The sequence below is a fragment of the Fomitiporia mediterranea genome (assembly GCF_000271605.1).
Source record: "Fomitiporia mediterranea MF3/22 unplaced genomic scaffold FOMMEscaffold_4, whole genome shotgun sequence".
Classification (NCBI taxonomy): Eukaryota; Fungi; Basidiomycota; class Agaricomycetes; order Hymenochaetales; family Hymenochaetaceae; genus Fomitiporia; species Fomitiporia mediterranea.
Genome location: NW_006760389.1, coordinates 3,747,927 through 3,769,827, shown reverse-complemented (window position 1 = coordinate 3,769,827; position 21,901 = coordinate 3,747,927). Strand labels below are relative to the sequence as shown.

The window sequence follows — 21,901 nt, the reverse complement described above, 5'->3', positions numbered from 1 at the left end:
ACACAAGTTGCATTGAGTATAATCTGAGTGTAATTGTGGTTGGATGCTAAAGTGCCGCGAAAAAAAACTACATCGAAGAGAATAAACAAAATAAACAGAAGACTATATAGAGACGAGAAGGAGAATCGAGGGAGAAAATACCAACAAACCCCATCCTGGACCTAAAGCACTACAAACTCATCTTCATCCTTCTCATCCGTGACGTCTTCGACAGTAGTCTGATGCACGACAGAAGGTGGCTTGGGCTCAGGACTAGGTTCCTGCAGTCCAGATGAACGTACAGTAAGAGCAGGGACTACCGCTTCGCTGCGAATTGTAGGCTGGGATAAAGGCAACGAGACATGGGGGGTCGGAGGGGTCCGTATTACCTCTGACTCAGAGTCAACAGGAGACTCCACAGAATTTGCATTTTCGGGGTTAGGATTGATGCTGGAATCTTCTTCGATAGGAGGCTCTAAGGCCGTGGTGATATCTTCGATTTCGCGGGCGTCGTCTTCAGAGAGAATATATGGCTCTGATCCGGTCTCACCCTCGGGCTCAGTCTGGGATTTGAGTTCGGGTTCGACATCCATTGATTCGAGAGGTGCCTCAGGCTGTGACGACGTGGTGACTGTCTCCGTGTCAATAGAGTTGGAGACACTCGAAAGCTCAGTAGGCATGTCGTCCATCTTCGCGTCAATGGGGGACGTAGGTTCGTCAATCGTCGATGGAGTTGGAGCTTGAGCCTCAGTATCGATATGCATCGTCTCGGAAGCTTCCTTCTGATCGACAAAGACAGGTTCAGAGGAAGCGATGGTCTCAGGTGCAATTGGAACGTCGATCACTGTTTCCTCAACAGCAGCAGATGCTAGAGCAAATTCGGGTTCGGGCTTGGACTGCACCTCATCCCAGGCTCTCCGGACTTCAGCATCAATCCTTCCCAGTTCTTTTTCGATCTCCCGAACAAGTTCCCTCCTGGCTTCTCTAACATGCACATCTCCATGACTCTCTACAGCATCCAGGGTCTGCAATAGCTTTATCAATGCATCCTCATGTGCATGTACGGGAGCATTACGTGATGTATACGCAAGTTTCGGTCGTTCATCTCCCGACGGCGGTGAGGACAGGTCAAAGTCTAGTTCTGCTGGAAAAGTGAAAGCGTTAAGGAGAGAAGTAAATCGTTCTCTAGCGGATTTGATGGACGAGAGAGATGCGTGGACCCGATATGCAGCTTGGATCTTGGATGCTGCAGCATTCTGTTCTTCCGGTGAGGCTTCAGGATGGGTTGACGACGGGGTCGTAATCGGGATAGAGACCTTTGGTGAACTTGCACCCCGACGTTCGGCGGAGCTCTGGCTCTAAAGAGCAAAGTCAGCTTCAACTGCGCATTGCACATCAAATTATATGCCTAACCTGTTGCCGATTGTATACTGGTGAACGAGATTGAGACCGGGGAGCTTTTGGTGGCGCTTGGGTCTGCGGCCTCCTCACCGGCTCGCGTCTCGGTGCATACGAGTACCACGAGTAAGGATACGTAGTAGCTTCATCACCGTCTTCGCCTTCATCTTCGTAATTTCCGTATCCCCCAAAGTCTGGGAAGCCGAACTGATGTTGAGGATACCCGAAGGGAAAGCCGTAAAATGACTGAGGACGTTGCCGTTGACGAGCGCGGGCTTGGGCTTCCTCCTGTCTCCTCACCCTCTCGCGGATATGTGCTTTGGCTTCTTCCTCAGCACGGCGTTGGCGTGCCTCGCGTTCGCGTCGAATAGCATCCTGAAGTGCTGAGCGAGCGGCTTGTTCCTCGGCAAGTGCGCGGACATACTGGTCATATGTTTCGCGCGGATAGTATGTCGTCGGGGGCGGCGAGGGGCGGCGCCGGACAAAGGGGGCACAAAAGAGTGTGCTGGCGTACGAAGAAGGGTCACAGTAGTACGCCATATAAGTGCTCTAGCTAGCCTAGACGAGCGCAGTAATTCTCAAGCAAAGTGTGTGTGGTGGTGGGGTGGAGTGAAGGAGCGAGAGTACGGAACAAGGCTTTATAGTCGGGCCATAGGAATGCGGCTGCGTACGCGTAAGTCATATGCATGTTCGAGTGCATTCTGGAGGACTGCCTAATACCTGTGGTCGTAGTAAGTACTCAATCTGGAACATAGCTGAATGTGCCGGAACATTGCCGAACCTTCTCGTGTATTGCACGTGGCAGTATTGCCGCACGTGCCAGATGTATCAGTCACAGCTACGCGTCGCGTCTCACTGACTCTCAGCGCGTCTAAACACCTTGCTGCTTGCCCATCATGTCCATTGTCACCATAAAAGTCTGGTTTCTTTTTTACGTTCTTCTCGACATCAGTTACTGATTTTTCTCATTATTTTCTTTTTAGAACGTCGAATTCTTAAATAACCCTGCACGCTTCACAGACCCCTACCGCTTCCGTGTACTTTTCGAATGCATCGCGCCTCTGCCCGACGACCTTGAATGGCGACTCATATACGTCTCCTCACCAGGAAACGAAGAGCTCGACCAAGAACTTGACTCCTGCCTCGTTGGACCTGTTCCAGTCGGCACTAACTCCTTCGACTTTGAGAGCCCTGCACCTGATTTTCGACGTATACCACCCGAAGACCTCCTTGGAGTTGCAGCACTCATATTAACAGGAAGCTACAACGACCAGGAGTTTGTCAGAGTAGGATACTACCAAAATACGGAGTACGACGATGAACTACTTCGAGAGAATCCCCCTGCTCAGGTAATGGTCGATCGATTAACAAGGGACGTGAACGCGAAGCCTCGAGTGACACGATTTCAGATCAAGTGGTGAGTGTGACTGACAAATTTACTTTTATTTATCTTTTTTAGTCCTCATACCTATATTAAATGATGCATAGGGACGTATCTCCGATGCAGAATACCCAGGTAGCAGTTGGCGCAGCTCAATCTGCTGCAGTACCGTCTGCGAATGACTTAGTCGATGACGAACCAATGGACGTGCAACCAACGGGCGTACCAGTCGCATGACACCCTTTTAACCTTGGATTGTACTCATTCTTCTCAATCTCTGTATTTACGTATGGTAAGGAGCAGCTATCTTTTCATTTTTTTCTATAAGAGGACATGAATACTTAGTCGACGTCCTTTAGGTCTATGAATTTATATTATGTATACAATAGAGGGCGTTTACTGTCATCATGTCCTCTGGAGGCCATTTATATCCTTATTACCTGCTCATGCTTACAAGCAATGACCCACATACGATTTTGGGTTCCAAGGAAGTATCACGAATAGATAAGGACATGGAGGCTGTATTTACATAACCAGTTGAAATGTGACGTCAGGCTAGCAAACTACTCCTGTCTCACAGACTGAACTGAGAGTTCCATGTAATTGACTAACGCCAAAATCACCGTTCTAGTAATGATTGTCAACTACTTTGAGGAGCTCTGTCCTCATAGATACATGTGAGTACTAACAATAGTCATATTATATGATGATGTAACTAAGCAGTGTACATTTTGCACTTTTGCTTACTCTCAAATTGGGGCAAGAGGTGTTTCCCACGGTTACAGGTCCGGTAAACGCCTAATCCGAGCAATTGTTTAATCTTCTTGCACTTGCCACCTTCCTGCTCAGCGTTCCAAGCAAAGGAAGATGCTTCACGATTCATCTGATTCGACATCCTATCACTCCAATGACTGGCATGCTAACATACGCTTCGAGACATATTCCGATGCGAGACTGGCTGCCGTTTTCCTTGATAACATGGATAGGCTTCCTGTTGACCTATTCAAGCAAGTCATCGATGCTGTAATTGATCCGCAATTCAAATCGAGCGAAGTCACATTCAAAAGCACTTTGGACGCCTTTGAGTGTGTCTCGACTTATCGGAGGAACATGGCTCCAGGCTGCACCGTGGAAAGGCTATCATCGGGCGCTGTTCCACCTGTTGTTTTAGACCTTGTGGTCGATACGATCGTGCAGCAGAATATACCACTGGGGATAGCAGCAGAAAATAAGTGCTGGAGTGATGCACTTGCTCATAATGGAGCGAACTTGCGTAATATGAGCCTCGTCCATCGTTCCTGGACGGATATTGCGCAGCGAGGACTGCGTCGTCGAGCAATCATTCCGTGTCATCAGATCCATCGATTTCTCGTCAGCCCCTTATGTGGACCGTGGGTCACTGAGATGATCATCTACTGGCCACTTGGGGAGAACGACGAGGTAACCCGCCGTCTCTTCCTTCTAAAGGGTCTCCTTGAACGTACTTCGAATGTTCGTTCCTTGGCATTCATTACGTATTATAAACCGGATACACCGTATGAGGGGCGAAACCGCGAAATTCAAAATTGCTTCGATACCATGTCAGGTTCGTTACCACGCCTCCGGAAGCTTTGGCTTAAGCACCGTCAAAACTCGTCCTGTTCGGTTTGGTCGACAGTCTGCGACGGTTTGGATTCTTTATGCAAAATCATTCCCAAGATGCAGTCGTTGGAGTTCTTATCAATAGACAGATGGGTAAGCTCGAAATCGGATGACTTTAATTGGAATTGGAACGAGCATCCTCCTTCGTCCTTAAAATCAATCAGCCTTTGCCTCCATGATGCCGTGAGTAGGCATTTCTTTACGTGGTTCCTCAGACCTCGAGGCGACTTCAGCTTGCAGTCGCTGTCCATTGGTGAAGGTGGCGGGAACTCAGAGAATTCCTACAGGCAGCTGCTGCTGTCTCTGCAGTCAAGTTCCCACCAATTGAATCATCTATCAACGACCATGTGTGCTGTTCAACGCGAGGACAAGTCTTTTTCAGATAACATATTGCTTACCTGCCCCATGCTTACTAGCCTGGAACTTTTCTATGATCAAGATTATTCACCGGCCTTTCTCCTAGCCTTGGCACCAACCTTGATTCATTTAACGATTCAGTGTCCAGATGTATTTCTTCAAAAAGAGGATCATGCCTATGCGTTGTACATGGTCCACTCTTTGAAGGAGAAAATACCTACACTTCCTCAGCTTCAGAGTCTCCTCTTCATAATACACCCACATATTCCTCTGTATCCATCACTTATATGCAAAGGCCGCGATTCGAGACGATATGACACGCAACTGGGTGGTCGCTTTGTACCAGCAGAAGAACTAGTAGTGGCGGACCTGACAGACTTCTTTAAAAATTGGAACATACATCTTGCATGCATACAGGCGCCATCTCTTGCACATCTTGGGTGACACTAGTACTACCTTCAGGCATTGATGTAAGTCTGAGAAATGCAATGACCTGCATTCAAACAAACTAACCACATCCTTTACAATAGACGCTAAAGAAACAAGTACCGGATTTGTTCGATCTTGTATATATACAAGAATGGAATGGCTGTTCTATCGTAATTCTTTGTATTCCGTGTTTTACAAGTAAAATCCCTTCAGCTGAATAGTTCCAGGGCCTATGTATACACAGATTTATTAAAACCAAAACCAAACATCTATTGAACATAATGCACAGAACGAAGTAAGTCTGGATCGAAGACGGAACAGATTTCATTCGCTGTGTCAATATAAGAGAAGTATGAGCTTACCCAGTTACTTACATTTAGGCAAAATACATATATCTACTGTACAGACACTACCTTTTAAGATCAATACACATGAATTTTTCAGTCCACCATGATGGTAGGCAGGAAAATAGAGTAACATTAGGCATAAATACTGTTAGGTATTAAGCATAACAATTTGAGGCTAAAAACTATTAATAAAATGTTTAATTAAAGGTCATTTTCAATTATGCAGTACAACATATCTTGGGCCACATAGAGTCACTTTTTGGACAAGCCACTGTCTATTGTGTAAAATACATATGAAATCCAAAGAGAACCATACAAATAACTTATTATTCATTATGACAAAGCTTAATACTCTTTCTCAGAGTGAAATTGGGGCCAAAATTACTAAAGTCCAATTACTGTTTGCTAAGCTAGCAAGAAATCTATACAACAAGATTAATAACTCTCTTGAATAGTCCGATATTTGGACATTTTCTAATTAGTTCATGTATCATGAATGCATGTACTACAAGATACAAATTTTGTTACTATATTACTTAAGCTACTACCAACAAGCATAACTTATCATTAAGCATAGCTTTACATGTCTACCAAGAGCTATGCTTAATGACAAGTTTGACTATAACATTTTTCTCCCAAATTGAGTAAAAAAAGAGACTTATTCCAAGCAAAAATTGTTAGATTTCTCCTAACATGCCTTCCCACCCCCCTCCCTCATTATAACACACAAAAATATTCTTTATGAATTTACACTCAGTTGCCCAAATTTGCTATCATAACAGCAAATTCTAAGTAGTTTCTCAATTTTTGCCGTAACACACCCTTCTGGTTGTTCCCATACATCTAAGTACAGTACTTTCAAATTGAGGCAGGGAAAGAGATGTTTCCCACGGTATGCATTCATGCCTTGCCTAATCCGAGACAATTGTTTTATTTTCTCGCACTTGCCACCTTCAGCGTTCCAAGCAAAGGAAGATGCTTCACGATTCATCTGACTCGACGTCCTATCACTCCAATGACTGGCATGCTAACATACGCTTCGAGACATATTCCGATGCGAGACTGGCTGCCGTTTTCCTTGATAACATGGACAGGCTTCCTGTTGACCTATTCAAGCAAGTCATCGATGTCATAATTGATCCGCAATTCAAATCGAGCGAAGTCACATTCAAAGGCACTTTGGACGCCTTTGAGCGTGTCTCGACTTATCGACGGAACATGGCGCCAGGCTGCACCGTGGAAAGGCTATCATCGGGCGTTGTTCCACCTGTTGTTTTAGACCTTGTGGTCGATACGATCGTGCAGCAGAATATACCACTAGGAATAGCAGCAGAAAAGCGGTGGAGTGATGCACTTGCTCATAATGGAGTGAGCTTGCGTAATATGAGCCTTGTCCATCGTTCCTGGACGATAATTGCGCAGCGAGGACTGCGTCATCGAGCAATCATTCCATGTCGGCAGATCCATCGATTTCTCGTCAATCCCTTATGCGGACCGTGGGTCACTGAGATGATCATCTACTGGACACTTAGACCGAAGGACGAGGCAATTCGCCGCCTCTACCTTCTGGAGGGGCTTCTTGAACGTACTCCGAATGTTTGTTCCTTGGCATTCATTACCTCTTATGATGGTAGTGAATCGAAAAAGGCAGAAAGCTTCCAAATTCAAAGTTGCTTCGACACTATATCGGGTTTGTTGCCATGTCTCCGAAGGCTTTGGCTTAAACACATTACAAACACGTGCGGATCTGTTTGGGTGCAAGTCTGTGAAAATTTGAACTCTGTATGCAAAGCTATTCCAAAGTTGCACTCGTTGGAGTTCCTATCCATAGACAGATGGGTAAGCTCGGATTTGGAGGACTTTAATTGGAACGAGCATCCTCCTTCATCATTAAAATCAATCAGCCTGTGCCTCCATGATTTCATGAGTAGGCAATTCTTTGCATGGCTCCTCAGTCCTCGAAACGGCTTCAGTTTGCAGTGGCTGTCCATCGGTGAAGGTGACGGGTGTCCAGAGAGTTCCTACAGGGAGCTGCTGCTGTCTCTGCAGTCAAACCTCCACCAACTTAATCATCTATCAGCGGTCACATGGGCTATCCAGCATGACGACAGGTGGTCTTCTTCAGATAACATATTACTTACCTGTCGCATGCTGACCAGCCTGGAACTTATCTACGACCAATGTTATTCACCTCGCTGTTCTTCATCCTTTCTCCCAGCCTTGCCCCCATCCTTGACTCATTTAACGTTTCGCTGTCCCGACGTATTTCTTCACAAAAGTGCACATGCCTTTGCATTGCGCATTGTCCAATCTTTGAAGAAGAAAATACCTACACTTCCTCAGCTTCAGAGCCTCCTCTTCATAATACACCCACACAATCCGCTGTATTCATCACTTGTATGCCAAGGCCGCGATTCGAGACGATATGACACGCAACTGGGTGGTCGCTTTGTACCAGCAGAAGAACTAGTAGTGGCGGACTTGACAGACTTCTGTAATAGTCGGAACATACATCTCGCGTGTGTACAGGCGCCGTCGCTTGCACTCCTTGGATGACACTATTACTCAGTCGTACATCAATGTAAGTCTGGAAAAATATATCAATAGTTCGCATTCAAACTAACTGCATGCTCTAAGATATACACCAAGGAAATAAGTACTGGATTTGTTCAATCTCGTACATATACAAAATGGAATGGCTATTCCATCGTAATTCTTTGTGTCTGCATTTTAGCACAGTTACTTGGATTTATTCAATGAAGAGATGGCAAAATACGTGTATCTACCACGCAGACGCTACTTTTGAGGTCGAGCGAACGTTACTGAACATTTGATATCAATATTGAAGCGGAGAAGGAACTGATTCCCACGACCTCCGAGAGATTGAGATTGAGAATCACGCACGTCGTGTTAACATCGGACACAGTTGTGCCACCCTACGACGCTGCACTCTGCTTAAAGGTTATCTACGACGATGTGCGACTGTTCTTTCAACTCGAAGTTCTGTCACTCAGACGAACTGAATCTCGATATTCGCTTCGAAACCTATTCTGACGCGAAACTTGCTTCCGTTTTCCTCAATAATATGAACGAGTTTCCCGTTGCTCTGTTCCAACAAGTACTCGACGTCGTACTCGATCCTCGATTCAAATCGAGCGAAGTCACGTTCAAGAACGCCTGGGGCATCTTTGATTGTGTCTCGACTTATCGAAGAGGCATGGCGCTAAATCGAACTTTAGTAAAACCGCACAAGGCCGAGAGAACTTCAGGTGTTATTCCGCCTGTCGTTTTAGGTCTCATTGTCGATACATTCGTGCGATAGATGGATCCAGTAGGCTCAATCTCTGTTCAGATGCACTGGTTTGAAATGTTCGATATCAATGGGTATGACCTGCGTAATATGTGTCTTGTTCATCGATCTTGGACAGTTATTGCACAGAAAGGGCTGCGACGTCGGGCAATCATTCCGTACCAGCAGATCAACCGATTTCTTCTGAGCCCTTTATGTGGACCATGTGTTACGGACATGATGATCTACTGGACGCTCGATGCTGATGACAGAGTCGGAGCAAATGATCTCGATCTGCTAAAGGCACTCTTTGCTCGTACTACGAATGTTCACTGCTTGGTTTTCAATACAGATCTTACGTTTTATCGTTCGTCTGAGGAACAAGACTTTAGGGTTGGAACTTGCCTCAATGTCATATCGAGTACGTTGCCACACAGCCGCGAACTTTGCTTAAGCATTTCAATTGCGGACTCCCTAGTGAGACACTAGAGTCAACGGACTACGAAGCCTGGCAGTCTTTATACGCTTGTCTTCCGAGGATGCACACATTGGAGCTTTTGTCCGTAGTCGGGTGGAAAGCCTCGGAAACAGATTTGGACTGGAACGAACATCCTCACTCGTTGAAAACGGTGGACCTTGGTCTTAGATACGGAATGGGCGAACAACTCCTTGCGTGGCTTCTTCGTCCTAGAGGGAACTTCAGGTTACGATCGCTGTCTGTTTAGGAATATGGTGTGTTTCCGAACGTTTCTTATCAGGAGCTATTATTGTCGCTGCGGTCGTGTGTTCGTCAACTTGAACATCTGTCGTGGTTATTTCAGCATGACTATGCGTCGGCTTTCGATGGCCTCTTGCGTAACTGTTACGAGCTTACTAGCCTGGAACTTTTCTATGATCGAAATCCTCGGTATCATACTGTTCCTCGCCTGCTCCAGTCCTTAGTTCATTTGTCAGTCCACTACCGCGGCAAATATCTCTATAAGGCACATCCATCTGGTTCGCAGTTTATTCTATCTTTGGTAAAGGCATTATCTATACTTCCTCGGCTTCAAAGCCTCCTCTTCATAACGTACAGCGGGGAGAGTATGGCCGTTTCCAGGTCAATGTTTTACGATGGACAAGATTCGGGGGTTTACTGCCAATTGGATGGTGCCACTGCACTGGCGGGCGAAGCTTTGCCAGCGGATTTGATCAAATTCTGCAAAGACCGACGTGTACACCTCGCATGTGTAGATTCCCGTCGTCTTATGGATCCCAATGACTCTGATGATTAGTGTCACTTTATGAATAGCTGTCGGTTTGTACAAAATGCTTTATTATTCTTCCTTAAAGTAACTGTCATTATATACAGTAGACGGCTGAGAAATGAGTCACAGCATATGTGCTGCGATATATATGCAGGAATAGAGCAGACATTCATTTGTAGTTCACTGTGTTTTGTGTGATCCACAAGTACCACTGTATTACAACTGAGTAAATACTGAGTAAATTCCGGGCCTATAAACCTGTATTAATTGTGACCAAACCTGTGTTCTGTATGTGATTTATTGACACTTCCATCCACTGAACGGCATAGCCCTGGATAAGTCAAGTTAAATATGAAGTAAATATATCAAAACTTGTTTTGCTTGTGTAACATGTAACAGGAAATATACGTGTACAGCATGAGTAGGACCTTCATATGGACTCAGATGGACTGCTTTCGAATAAGAATCAAGACTATGTTGCACATGTAATAAGGCAAGGATAATTTATATGTATGTGTATGAAATCTAATAATACTAACGAAAAACTGAACAATCTACAGTTCGTCATGAACGTCCGGAGCCTTACTCGTCGGAGAGTTCTCAGACGCACTGGTGGTGGTACTACTAGTCGGTTCTACTGGAGGTACACTCTCGCTATTCCCAGTCCCCGTCCCAGATGCACTCTCCGATACACTCGAAGAAGCAGAAGTAGATGAAGAAGATGAAGAAGCGGAGGTAGAGGTCTTTTTCTTCGGCGGTGTCTTCCTCCTCATCAACTTCATCAACTCCTTCTCAAGCATCTTCGCTCTCACCTTCATCTCACTCGTCAAAATCGCTCTATCCTCATTCATCCCTCTCCTCTTCTGTTCTTCTACTCCTTCGTGTAACCAACTTTCATGTTCTCTCAGAGCTTTTTCTAAAGTTAGGAGTTCATCGGAAGTGTGGAGGGCGGGGAGGTTACCCGGGATGAGTTCCGCTGTGAGGTTTTTTCGAGCTTCGGTGAGGAAGAGCCGGGTCATCCAGTTTATGCGTTGGGATTCGTTGAGTGTTGAGGGGAAGGCGAGGATTTCTGTGTATCGGAATTGGATGGGTCGTTCAAGGCGTCTAGAAGTCATGAATTTAGTCCGAATTCCGAGGTCTGACGCAGGACCAGAAAATACGGTAGACTCACTCAAGTCTATCCCTCCTCTCAACCCACTCCCCCAACCTCGCCCCCTCCGCATCCTCACTACCCACCCACCTCAACGTCTCATCCACATTCCCCTCAATCACCTTCCTCTCTTCCTCCGTTGAGCATTTCCTAAATGGACTTTCACTCTCCTCGTCGTATGCGTGTTCGGATTCGACTAGGAGGTCGCGAAGACGGTAGAGGTAGGATTCGAGACTGTTACGTGCTTCTTCGAGACGGCGTTTGGCGGATTCTGCTGCGTCGACTGCTAGGAGGCTATTAAAGAAAAAACGAAATGAGATGTTAAACAGGCGCTTGTGTGTGAAAAAGAGAAGGATGGCTTACCGATCACGAGAACGACGAATCTCACCCGGAGTCAAAGCAGGGATAGATAACGGTCTTACAGTCAACGTAAGAGGTATCGTATCCCGTACTTCTTTCTTCTTCTCCGGACTCGGAGAAGCCGATGTTGTGGAAGAACTTGACGTCGTTTGGGAAGAGGACGAGGCACTGTCAGATTCTCCAGAAGCGGTACTCGTACTTGACGTTTCCGAGCTCGTCGATGAAGAGGAGGAAGAGGAGGACGAAGAAGAATCGTTAACCTCTTCCTCACCAACCTCCTTGTTCGACCCACCAAACAAGCCCTTCAACTTGCCTTCAACAACAAAAAAACAGTTTAAGCTCTCTCATCATCCTTAGAATCACTTAATGACAAACCCACCTGCAAAAGATTCATCCTTCTTAACCTCCCCAACAGCAACCGCATCCCGTATTCCCGCGAAACCCGACTCACTCAACACCAAAGTCGCCTTTACGACAGGCTCAGTCGCACCTGCTTCACTAAGTTCTGCCAACGCTTCCTTGACGCCGGTTATTTCGGCTTCTAGGAGGTCTGTTGGTATGCCACTATACGAAACAAAAAGATAAGAAGTAAGGAGTAAGAGGTCAGTTGAGCTTAACTAGGAATATTGGGTGGATGAGAGGAAGAGACGTACTACCCAAGAGAACCCTTGTACGACATCGTAACATTAAAATCATCCTTCCTCTTAAACGTCATCGTCTTCTTACTCCCGACCTTCGACCCAGCCGGAAAAACCAAAGTATTAAGCGTCCTAGGCGTCGTCAACGGTATCTGTCCTCCTTCTCCCCCTCCTCTTCCTTCCTCATCCGAATTCGAATTCGAATTAAGAACGACCTTCGACTGTGAGAGATAAGAAATCTGAATATCATAAGGCACAACATCGGCAACTTTAATATCCTTCGTCCGGAACGACGGACTAATCGAAGCACCATAAAGCGCTGCACCAAGTACAGCAGCTTCATCTGCGTTCACACTCGTCGCGATCCTACCCTCGCCTACAGCAGTTTTAAGGGATGCTTGGACCATAGGCGTTCTCGAGTGTCCTCCGGTTAATATAACAGACTTGATGTCATCTAGTTGGAGACCGGCGTTGGCAATTGCGTCTAGAACAGGTTGCGCAAATTTTGGGGAGAGGTCTGAACAAGCTGCTTCCAACGAGGAACGAGTAATCTTGGTTCGGTAGTCGATATCAAAAGCGAGACTCTCGATAGAAGCAGTCGCTTCTGTGTTGGCACTTAAGATAGTCTTAACCCGTTCAGCTTCTTTCCATAACTTCGCCATCCCGCGGGCATCACCTGTAACAGGTCGTCCATGCTTCACTTCAAAGTCCAAGGCAAGCATGTCACGTAATCGACGAGAAAGCTCCAGCCCTCCGGCAGTTCGGTCAAACCCTACTCCAGCGACAGTAATCTGCGTTTGTGCACCATTCGCATCCTTCGCCTTCTTCCCGTTTGGTTGTACGGTCTCAAAAGAGACGACAGTAGCACGTACACCACCCGCCCCAGCATCATACACAACATGCCACTCCCTTCCCTCCAAAAAGTTCCTCGTCATAGCAAAGTTTAACGAAACAGCAGTCCCATCATTCACAAGCGCTGCCAATCTTAACCCAGCGATTTCCAAAGCGTCTGCGATGGCGTCGCGCTCGAATTGCGTGAAGTAGGGTGGGACGACTACGACTGCGTCGCGAACTGTTTCTCTTTCTCGAGTTGCATCTGGGGTAGTGCCGACGGTTTCAGCTAGTTCTTTGATGTAAGAGAATTGCATCGCTATGAGCTCTTCGACGCTCCATTCCGTATTGTTGTTTTTCGTCGATTGGAGGAGGCCTACTGTGTCGCGTTTCGTTCGGACTAGTTGTGCGGAGGGGTTTATTGAGCGGAATACGTCGACTGCGTCGGATTCGTAAGGAACGCCTTGTAAGAGTTTGAGGTACGTGAAGGAGTCTCCCGGAAATCTAGCTGCCTATTATATTCAAAGACATTAACATTGAACATCAAAATTAAATTAAAGAAAGAAAGAAATTACTGACGATATTAAACGCATCACCACCAAACAACCTATCCTCCCCCTTCCACGCAATACTAGACTGTATCTTTCGCTTCGAGTCCCTATTGAGGAGAACATCGAAGGGTACGCCGGGTTTTATTACGGAAGCCTTGATGAATTCTGTACCATAGTCTATTGCGAGGAGGGCTGCGGAAGTGGATTGGGAAAGCCAGAACACAGAGATGGCGAGAGAGAAGAAGAGAGAGAATAAGCGTCGGTAAGTCATCTTTGTTTTGTTGGGACAGTTAGGAGGACATGGATGATGGAAGGAGGATGAGAGAGCAGAGAATGAGGTGTACGAGCTTGACAGGTTTTGCTGTAGCAACGTACGTGTTTGGTCGACGTGGCAGAAACGCGTCGAGCACAGCCGGATACGTGGAGATCTGCGTCACGTGGACACTCGGATGCAGAAGCACAGCAGAGAGATACGGTTACAGTTCAGCAGCGCCGATCATCATCAACTCAACCCATCACTACTTCTCGCCCAGACGCCGTCCCTTTCCTCAACCCCGGAATACGTAAATATGCCCGACACATCCACATACTCCAACAACAACAACAACAACGACGACCCCCTCTTCCGAACCCACAAATCCCGCCGTCTCCTAACATCCCTCCGCTTCAAAACCTACTCTGACGCTAAACTCGCAGGTCTCTTCCTCGAGAACTACTTCCCCATCACTTTATTCAAAAAGGTGTTTGACGTGATTGTGGATCCGGAGTTTGATTCGGATGATGTGACGTTTGAGGATATATGGGATATGTTTGAGTATGTGTCTGCGAGGAGACGGAAGGATGGGATGAAGAGAGAGGGGAACGTGAACGCCGCTGTAGCTCCGCTCGAGTATGATGTCAATGACGAGGAGTCGAAGCAGGCTGCGATTGTACCTGGGCGAATTCCGCGAGATATATTGGACTTGGTAGTCGATCAGCTAGTAGACGACAGACTACCACTAGGTATAGCAGCAATGGACCCCCAAACAACCAACGCTCTCATCTCCAATAGCCCTGACCTGCGCAACATGTCCCTCGTCCACCGTTCCTGGACCTCATCCGCACAAAGAGGCCTCCGTCGCCGAGCAATCATACCAATTCAACACATCACCGACTTCCTCCTCAGTCCTCTCTGCGGCCCCTGGATAACAGAAATGATCATCTACTGGTCATTCAACAACGGGGACGTTGGAGCTACGAAAGGCGATATCTGGGCTTTAGAATCACTCCTCGAACGAACACCAAACGTCCGGTCTTTAGTATTCAACACCTCACTCGTCTGGAATGATAATGGGCTCCCTCCACCATCTTGGCGTATCGACATGTGTCTCGAGATCATCACGGACTTACTACCCAACCTCGAGAACCTATGGCTCAAACACCTCCGTCCACTAACAACAACAACAACAAACCCAAACGAACAACGGTTCGACACGTGTGGAGAGTTACGGAGTTTATACCACTACCTCCCGAAACTATCTTCCTTGAAATACCTTTCGATTCGTTGGTGGTCAAGTGATGACTATTCCGACCTGCAACTCAACTGGGACGAGCATCCTCCACCCAGCCTAAAGACCATCGACCTCTACCTCTCCGGATCCGGAGACATCCACAAAGACGACCTAACATGGCTTCTCAAACCCCGCAACTCCTTCTCTCTCGACTCCCTCTCACTCTACTTAGAACGTAACTCCCTGGACGTCCCCTCCTTCTCAACTTCCTCAAGCTCGAGTTTGCAAGCGGCGATGCGAGATTGTCTTCCCGGACTCAAGAGGAATCTTAAGTTGGTGATTCATCAATCTCCGATTCTGAATTACAGAGTGACAGACCCTGCTGGGACGAACGGATCTGTTCCTGGACAATTCTATTCTAGACTTTTGGAATCGGCGAGTGACTTGGAGAAGTTGGAGTTATTCTTCTTCCAATCCAATTTGCGTGACATCCATGGACTGTTCAACCTCCCGTCTTCCTTAGAAACACTTGCGATACACCTCACCTCCGACGACCATGACCATCCACCCACTTCCACCTCCACCTCCACTTCTACTTCGCCTTCGTCAAAACCAGATCTCCAAGCCTGGTTCTCCTCAATAGGAATCGAGAAGTTCATCCTCGACCACCTCCCTTCCCTTCCCCACCTCCAAAAAATCCTCATCACCCGCTCCCCGTCTCTCGATCAGAACACTTTGGTAGATTGGGACTTGGACGCTTTAATCCCTCACGACTACCAACCCTACCGCATGGATGAAATCGCTAATACTATGGTTCAAAGAGGATGTGAAGGAGGACAGGATGTGATTTCGGAATCCCTCCGCACAACTCTCGAAGAACGCGACATCGAATTCGTATTTTTTGATAATGCGTATCCGAGAGGGTGGGATATTCCGCGTGGGGAACGACATACTTATTCATATTCATATTCTCATTCGCATTCTCATGCTCATGTGATGACGGATCGGACTTCGTCTTCGGGACCCTGATACCGGTCAGGATCTCACCAGACTCACCATCCAATTATCCTATCATCCTATCGTCCCACCTTCTCAACTCCACAACACCACAACTTCACACTAGTGTGAAACACACACACACAAACACAATGGATTGGAACTTGACTATTCTGTTTTTACCTCTCTTCTTTTCTTCTTTTATTTTTTATCAGTATTTTCTATGTATCAGCCAGATTTGGGACTTTAAATTTATTGGATCAGAATATTTCCTCTTATTCTGAGATATTTTTAGCTTTGTGCTGATTTCTCATTGTTACTTGTATTCCTGTATTCTTAGTATTCTTAGTATTCTTAGGACAATGCTGTACAAATACACAGATTGGATTTGCTTTTCTTACTTTTGTTGATTTGTTTTTAAGTTTAGAGTATAGGTTTTAAGTCTTAAACTCTGCTACTGAGTGTACAGGAGACTGTCTTAGCTCATCTGAGCACAGTACAGGTATTGTCTCAGTGTTGAACAAGATTTCATTATAAAAAAGTCTTAAGTATTATACTTACTTGTAATCCTATATATTTTATATATTTTGTCTAATATTATTTAATCTTCCTAGAGGGTTAAGTAATGACAGTACAATGTTAGATAAGTAAGTAAGAATACTTGTAAAACTTAGCAATTTCTATTATAATAATATAAATTGTCAAGTTATACAAGTGATTATAATATACTTTTTAAGATTACAAGGTTAAGATGTACTTGTTAATTTGTAAAAGTATAATATCTACTTATAATACTTACAAGTCATTACAAGTGTTTGAATAGCTTGCCTTTTTACTTACTATACAATTTTGTATTAAATAATTAATCAAATATAATTATATTTAAATTATAGAATACAAAATTAGTAAATAATACACTATTTCTACAGTCCTAACCTCTACACTACTAGCTGCCTCTGCCTTATTCTTTTGTAAGCAGGATTTGTGTTAGAAAAGGATGAATACATTCTCAGACTGTTTGATGTAGTCTTTGTCACCATGTTTTGATTGTTACTTAGTCTTTATAAGTTGAATTGTAAGTGTGTGTAAATTGTTACTTACTCATTACTCTTAACTCTTCTTACAGGTGTAGCCTTAATCTCTACAACCTGCTTGACCTTAATAAGAGAGAAAAGATGGACACACTATAACAGTGTGTAGCAAGTGTGAGTAGGTTACCTAGGTTGGAAATCCAGAGTGTTGAACAAGCTAATTTGGACTGTAGAGGAAAGTGTGTCTATACAAGTATATTGTATGTTCTGGCTACAATACAACATACAATCAGAGGTGTAGTAAACTCAGTAATAGTTGTGAATGACTTTAGAGGTGTATCTTTAGAACATTCTGGCCTGAAGGGAGAGGATAGTGTGAGTAGTATAGACAGACTCAGCTTAAGAGAGGAGAGTAGTAGCTACTATTTCTACTATTCAAAATAGTGTTATAAACAGTACTAAAGAATATAAATATATACAGTATAGGTACATTAAGAGTAATGTCAAGCATAGAATAGTAGGTAGGGAAGGAGAGTGTGTAGAGGGGTTAGAGAGAGGATTGTTAGTAACAGTATAGAAAGAACCTAAAGGCTTAGTAAGAGGACTCAGGCTACAACTATTATACACAACAGAAATACAGAATATAAGTACTAGAACATAGTTAGAACTTACAGAACAGACAGAGGGAAAGAGTGAGACAAGTGTAAAATATATAGAGTGAGCCTAAGAGTATAAGACTATCTAGAGTAGACAAGATTAAGACTATAAGACTAGTCTGATCTTATATACCTATATATACTAAACTATACAAGAGTACTCAGAGAATAGTGAGCTACTAAGAATGATGAGTTATGAAGAATAAAAGAAAGAAAGGTCAAAGATAAAGGTACAAAGAATAAAGGGATAAATAAAGGGTAAAAAACTATAGAATGAACAAAGAATGAACAGGTGGACAAAGGAACAGAATGATAAAGTAAGAAAGTGTCAGCAACAGTGTAGAGGGGACCTGAAGGCTCAGTAAGGGGACCCAGGCTACAACTATCCTACACAACAGAAATACAGAACACAAACACTAGAACATAGTCAGAACTTACAGAATAGGTAGAGAGAGAGAGTGAGACAAGAGTAGAGTATATAGAGTAAGTCTAAGAGTACAGGACTACCTAGAGTAGACAAGATCAAGACTACAGGACTAGTCTGATCTTATACACCTATATATACTAAACTACACAAGAGTACTCAGGGAGTATGAGCTACTTAAGAATGATAAGTTACAAAGAATGAAAGAAAGGAATGTCAAAGATAAAGGTACAAAGAATGAAGGGATGGACAAAGGGTAAGAGACTATAGAATGAACAAAGAATGAAGGAGTGGTCAAAGGAATGGAATGATAAAGTAAGGAAGGGTAGTAGTAAGAGTCAGTATGTATATAGTCTATAGACAGTGCTCCTGAGGGACAGAAGTCCTGAGTTCTGGTACAGAAGGGTGTAGAACCCTCAGAACTGAAGGTATGAGAGTAGAGAACTGTAACATCACCCCCTCTCTAAAACCAATTGTCCTGATTAGTGAACATTAGGCTTGGTTAGCAGCTTGAGTATAGGTTAGAACAGTAGGGTTTGGAAATCTGTGAGGCAGAGTTGATGCAGAGCACCTGGATGAAGTTGATAGAAGTCTCAGATCACCTTAGTAGTATGGGTGAGATTCTTAGCAGGTTCCCAAGTGTGTTCTTCAACTAGGTATCCCTTCTAGTAGATAAGGAACTTGAGCTTTCTACACACTAGCTTAGTATCTACTACATACTCTACTTTGTATTCTGGTTCAGAACTGATGAGTTCTAGTAGAGGTAGTAAGGGTCTTTGTTATAAAGGGAAACCTGGATTGTAGTACTGAGACAGTAGAACCTTGTTAAACACTAGGTGTATACACTTCTATGTTGCTAAAAGTTGGAGTTTGTAGACAGAGGCACTAATCTTCTTTTCAATAATGAAGGGTTTAAAGTACTTGTTGTCCAACTTCTTCATTAGGCAATCTGTGGTCAGGTTAGTAGCTTCTAGTATAACTTTGTCACTAGGCTAGTAATTCTTGGCTACAGACCTCTTCCAATCATAGTTCTGCTTTATAACCTGTACTACCTTTTCCAAAAGAGCTTGTGTGTCCTCCCTGGTTCTGTACATCTGTTCTACAAAGTCTGTTACAGATTCAGAACTACTGTTCTGGTTTGGAACTGTCCCCTAGTACAAATGTCTCCTATAATTGAGGAAGAACAGGGACTGTCCTGTTACAGAGTGTTACTAGTTATTGTGTACAAATTCTGTCAGAGCTAACCATTCAGACCAATCTGATTACTAATGATTAATGAACATCTGAAGGTAGAGCTTAATCTCCTGATTGACTTACTCAGTTTGACTGTCAGTCTGTAGGTAATAGGTAGTAGAAGGGTTCCCTTGAATTCTGAGAAGTGTATACAAGTCCTGTATGAATTTTGACTCAAATTGTAGTCCACAATCATGAATGAGCTTCTAAGGGAGTCTGTGTAACCAGAAGACATGATCCTGATAAATGTACACTATACTTTCAGAAGTGAGTTCTGTTCAGGTCAGAACTGTATAGACTTGCTTAGAGAATCAGTCAACAATTATACAGATAGTATTATAACCCTGAGACTCAGGTAGCTCACTAATCAGGTCTACTGAGACTTCTTTCTAAGGGTGATCCAGGATCTGATACAGATGTAGGAGAGCCTAAACCCTTGTCTGGTAGGCCTTAGTCTGTTGGCACATATTGTAACCAGTCATGTACTTCAGGATTTCCCTCTACATTCTAGACTACTAGTAGTTCTGAGTGATGAGTTCCTGCATTTTGTGTCAGCCTAAATGTCCTGTGGTTAGATTGTTGTGATAAGCTCAGACAATGTCCTCCTACAGCTTCTACATCAGGAAAATGTCACATTTCTTGTAATTTCTTATAGACTTTGTAAAGTAACATGTGTATTGTATATACATTGTAAATGAATTGTAATGTTTAAATAAGACATATTAATGTATATAAAGACTATATAAGTACTAAGGATGAATAAAATCTATTACATGTATTATACTAACTTTGTATGATAACCTAAAGTATTATGCTTGTATTACATTTAAATTATAATCTTAAAAAAAGAGTTATATTTATAATATAATAATGTAATAATAACTATTGTTATCTTATAATTTATGCAAAAGGTATATTAATGTATATAATAGTGTAAGAGCACTTGTTGTATCCCTATTATCTTAATAAAAGTATACTATAAGTATATAATATGTACATTATACTTAGATTATCTTGGGCAACTGATACCTAATTTGCTTATATAATCAACGGCTGAAGATCGAGAGCATATAATGAGTCAATGACACACTTATGCGTGCCACTCTTTCTCTTCAACCTCCACCACCCCTCTAAGTCTAACTCTCTGCCGTGCCACCGTGTCGTCGCTTTTGTTCTCTCTAAGTCTCTAGTCTTTCTCCTCTTGCATGCATCCTACTAGCTGCCACCCTGCCTTCAACAACGTCAACAATAAACATTGCTGCACTCGTCTCTCCAATCAACTGTTGTGATGCCTGCACTGAGTCCCAGATTCTGCACAGCTGATTACACCGTACCCTCCCAGTCTCAACAACGTTAAATGCAAGCAACCGGTTCACTTCATAATAACCTGTACAATAGTTGCTCATCCCTCTCCTCCCAACTTTTTGTCTCCCTTCCATCCCTTCTGCTCCTCGTTCCGCCGATTGCGTTGCCTCTCCTTCATTGTCCTCCTTTCCACACTGCCTTCCCTTTTGCATTCATATTCTCGCATCTGCATTGTCGACCAATGCCGAGCGAATTCTTCAAAAATCCTATGCACTCGCGTACTTCTTCCTGCTCTACAGCGCAAGCAACAATTGACGAGCACACGCTCGCAACAATGTCCATGTACATCTACTCCCATCGTGCTACCCCTTCTCTTACTCGGTATGTGCTCTCCTTCCCCACCCGTGCAATGCTTGACATCATACTTGGTAGGCCCACACTGTATGCATTTACATTCCTCTGTGCCAGGCATGACACCACATTGAACAGGAGTGGTGGCCCATTGCTCACACCTATCCAAGATGAGTTGAATCCTTCCACATCTTCCACTTCACCCTTGCCCTTTGATCCAGAACGTCCCAGAGATACACCTTTGTAGTCATCTGCAAATCAGTTCGTTCAACGCTCCGGATCTCAACCCTGGTGCACCACTCACACTCGCTGCACACTGTCACGGTGTATCCATCTCTTTACTTCAAGCACCCGCACTCGCTAACAACCCCTTGTCCCCTTAGCAAGTCAACCTCCAAACTCGCCTCACAAGTGCAACCTCGACCTCTGCAATCCGTACAATCTCACAATCCACACACAATTCAACTTGCAGGGACTGAGTGTCGACCAAAGCATGGTAACGAAGACTACCTCAAACGGCTGAGGAACACATTCATTCTCTATTGTCAACACACTCGCCATCTGTCGTCAGATTATTTCCCTAATTGTTGTAGATAATAATGTATTTATACAATATTTCAATATAATTATAAACTGTCATTTTAATAATGAACGGATATAAGCAAAAACTTATCTTATACATCTTATATACATATGTTTTCCTTGTTAAAATGACAAGTATTATAATACTTAGCCATTTTGTGAGGTACACTTTAAGCACTTGTATATCTTAGTAAGTACTACAATTCTTATTATTCTTGACCAGATAGTCAAGACT

General features: G+C 44.1%; 8 protein-coding genes across 8 annotated transcripts; 6 read left to right on the top strand and 2 right to left on the bottom strand.

Moving 5' to 3' along the window:
• Nucleotides 1–73: 73 nt before the first annotated feature.
• On the bottom strand, nt 74–1,964 carry FOMMEDRAFT_120454 (uncharacterized protein). Its single transcript, XM_007264900.1, has 2 exons — nt 1,393–1,964; nt 74–1,337 (listed from the first exon to the last, which is right to left on the bottom strand). The coding sequence occupies exons 1-2, from the start codon at nt 1,915–1,917 to the stop codon at nt 162–164; spliced, it is 1,701 nt and encodes a 566-aa protein (XP_007264962.1). The 5' UTR covers nt 1,918–1,964; the 3' UTR covers nt 74–161.
• A 309-nt stretch (nt 1,965–2,273) lies between these two features.
• On the top strand, nt 2,274–3,311 carry FOMMEDRAFT_139691 (anti-silence-domain-containing protein; the record flags this gene model as incomplete). Its single annotated transcript, XM_007264899.1, has 4 exons — nt 2,274–2,294; nt 2,361–2,794; nt 2,866–3,050; nt 3,118–3,311. 3 exons carry the CDS (start codon nt 2,274–2,276, stop codon nt 2,993–2,995), a joined length of 585 nt encoding a protein of 194 aa, XP_007264961.1. The 3' UTR covers nt 2,996–3,050; nt 3,118–3,311.
• Nucleotides 3,312–3,625: 314 nt separating this feature from the next.
• Nucleotides 3,626–5,200, top strand: FOMMEDRAFT_154392 (uncharacterized protein; the record flags this gene model as incomplete). Its single annotated transcript, XM_007264898.1, has 1 exon — nt 3,626–5,200. One exon carries the CDS (start codon nt 3,626–3,628, stop codon nt 5,198–5,200), a length of 1,575 nt encoding a protein of 524 aa, XP_007264960.1.
• Nucleotides 5,201–6,507: 1,307 nt separating this feature from the next.
• FOMMEDRAFT_154391 (uncharacterized protein) lies at nt 6,508–8,088 on the top strand (the record flags this gene model as incomplete). Its single annotated transcript, XM_007264897.1, has 1 exon — nt 6,508–8,088. The coding sequence occupies one exon, from the start codon at nt 6,508–6,510 to the stop codon at nt 8,086–8,088; it is 1,581 nt and encodes a 526-aa protein (XP_007264959.1).
• A 418-nt stretch (nt 8,089–8,506) lies between these two features.
• FOMMEDRAFT_154390 (uncharacterized protein) lies at nt 8,507–10,095 on the top strand (the record flags this gene model as incomplete). The annotated part of the gene is made up of 5 exons (XM_007264896.1): nt 8,507–8,845; nt 8,885–9,242; nt 9,311–9,524; nt 9,580–9,728; nt 9,776–10,095. 5 exons carry the CDS (start codon nt 8,507–8,509, stop codon nt 10,093–10,095), a joined length of 1,380 nt encoding a protein of 459 aa, XP_007264958.1.
• Nucleotides 10,096–10,567: 472 nt separating this feature from the next.
• FOMMEDRAFT_105399 (actin-like ATPase domain-containing protein) lies at nt 10,568–13,869 on the bottom strand (the record flags this gene model as incomplete). Its single annotated transcript, XM_007264895.1, has 6 exons — nt 10,568–11,172; nt 11,240–11,512; nt 11,582–11,891; nt 11,958–12,142; nt 12,232–13,559; nt 13,627–13,869. 6 exons carry the CDS (start codon nt 13,867–13,869, stop codon nt 10,623–10,625), a joined length of 2,889 nt encoding a protein of 962 aa, XP_007264957.1. The 3' UTR covers nt 10,568–10,622.
• A 178-nt stretch (nt 13,870–14,047) lies between these two features.
• On the top strand, nt 14,048–16,117 carry FOMMEDRAFT_166810 (uncharacterized protein; the record flags this gene model as incomplete). Its single annotated transcript, XM_007264894.1, has 1 exon — nt 14,048–16,117. One exon carries the CDS (start codon nt 14,048–14,050, stop codon nt 16,115–16,117), a length of 2,070 nt encoding a protein of 689 aa, XP_007264956.1.
• A 4,857-nt stretch (nt 16,118–20,974) lies between these two features.
• Nucleotides 20,975–21,607, top strand: FOMMEDRAFT_154387 (uncharacterized protein; the record flags this gene model as incomplete). The annotated part of the gene is made up of 3 exons (XM_007264893.1): nt 20,975–21,114; nt 21,332–21,408; nt 21,468–21,607. The coding sequence occupies 3 exons, from the start codon at nt 20,975–20,977 to the stop codon at nt 21,605–21,607; spliced, it is 357 nt and encodes a 118-aa protein (XP_007264955.1).
• Nucleotides 21,608–21,901: the final 294 nt, after the last annotated feature.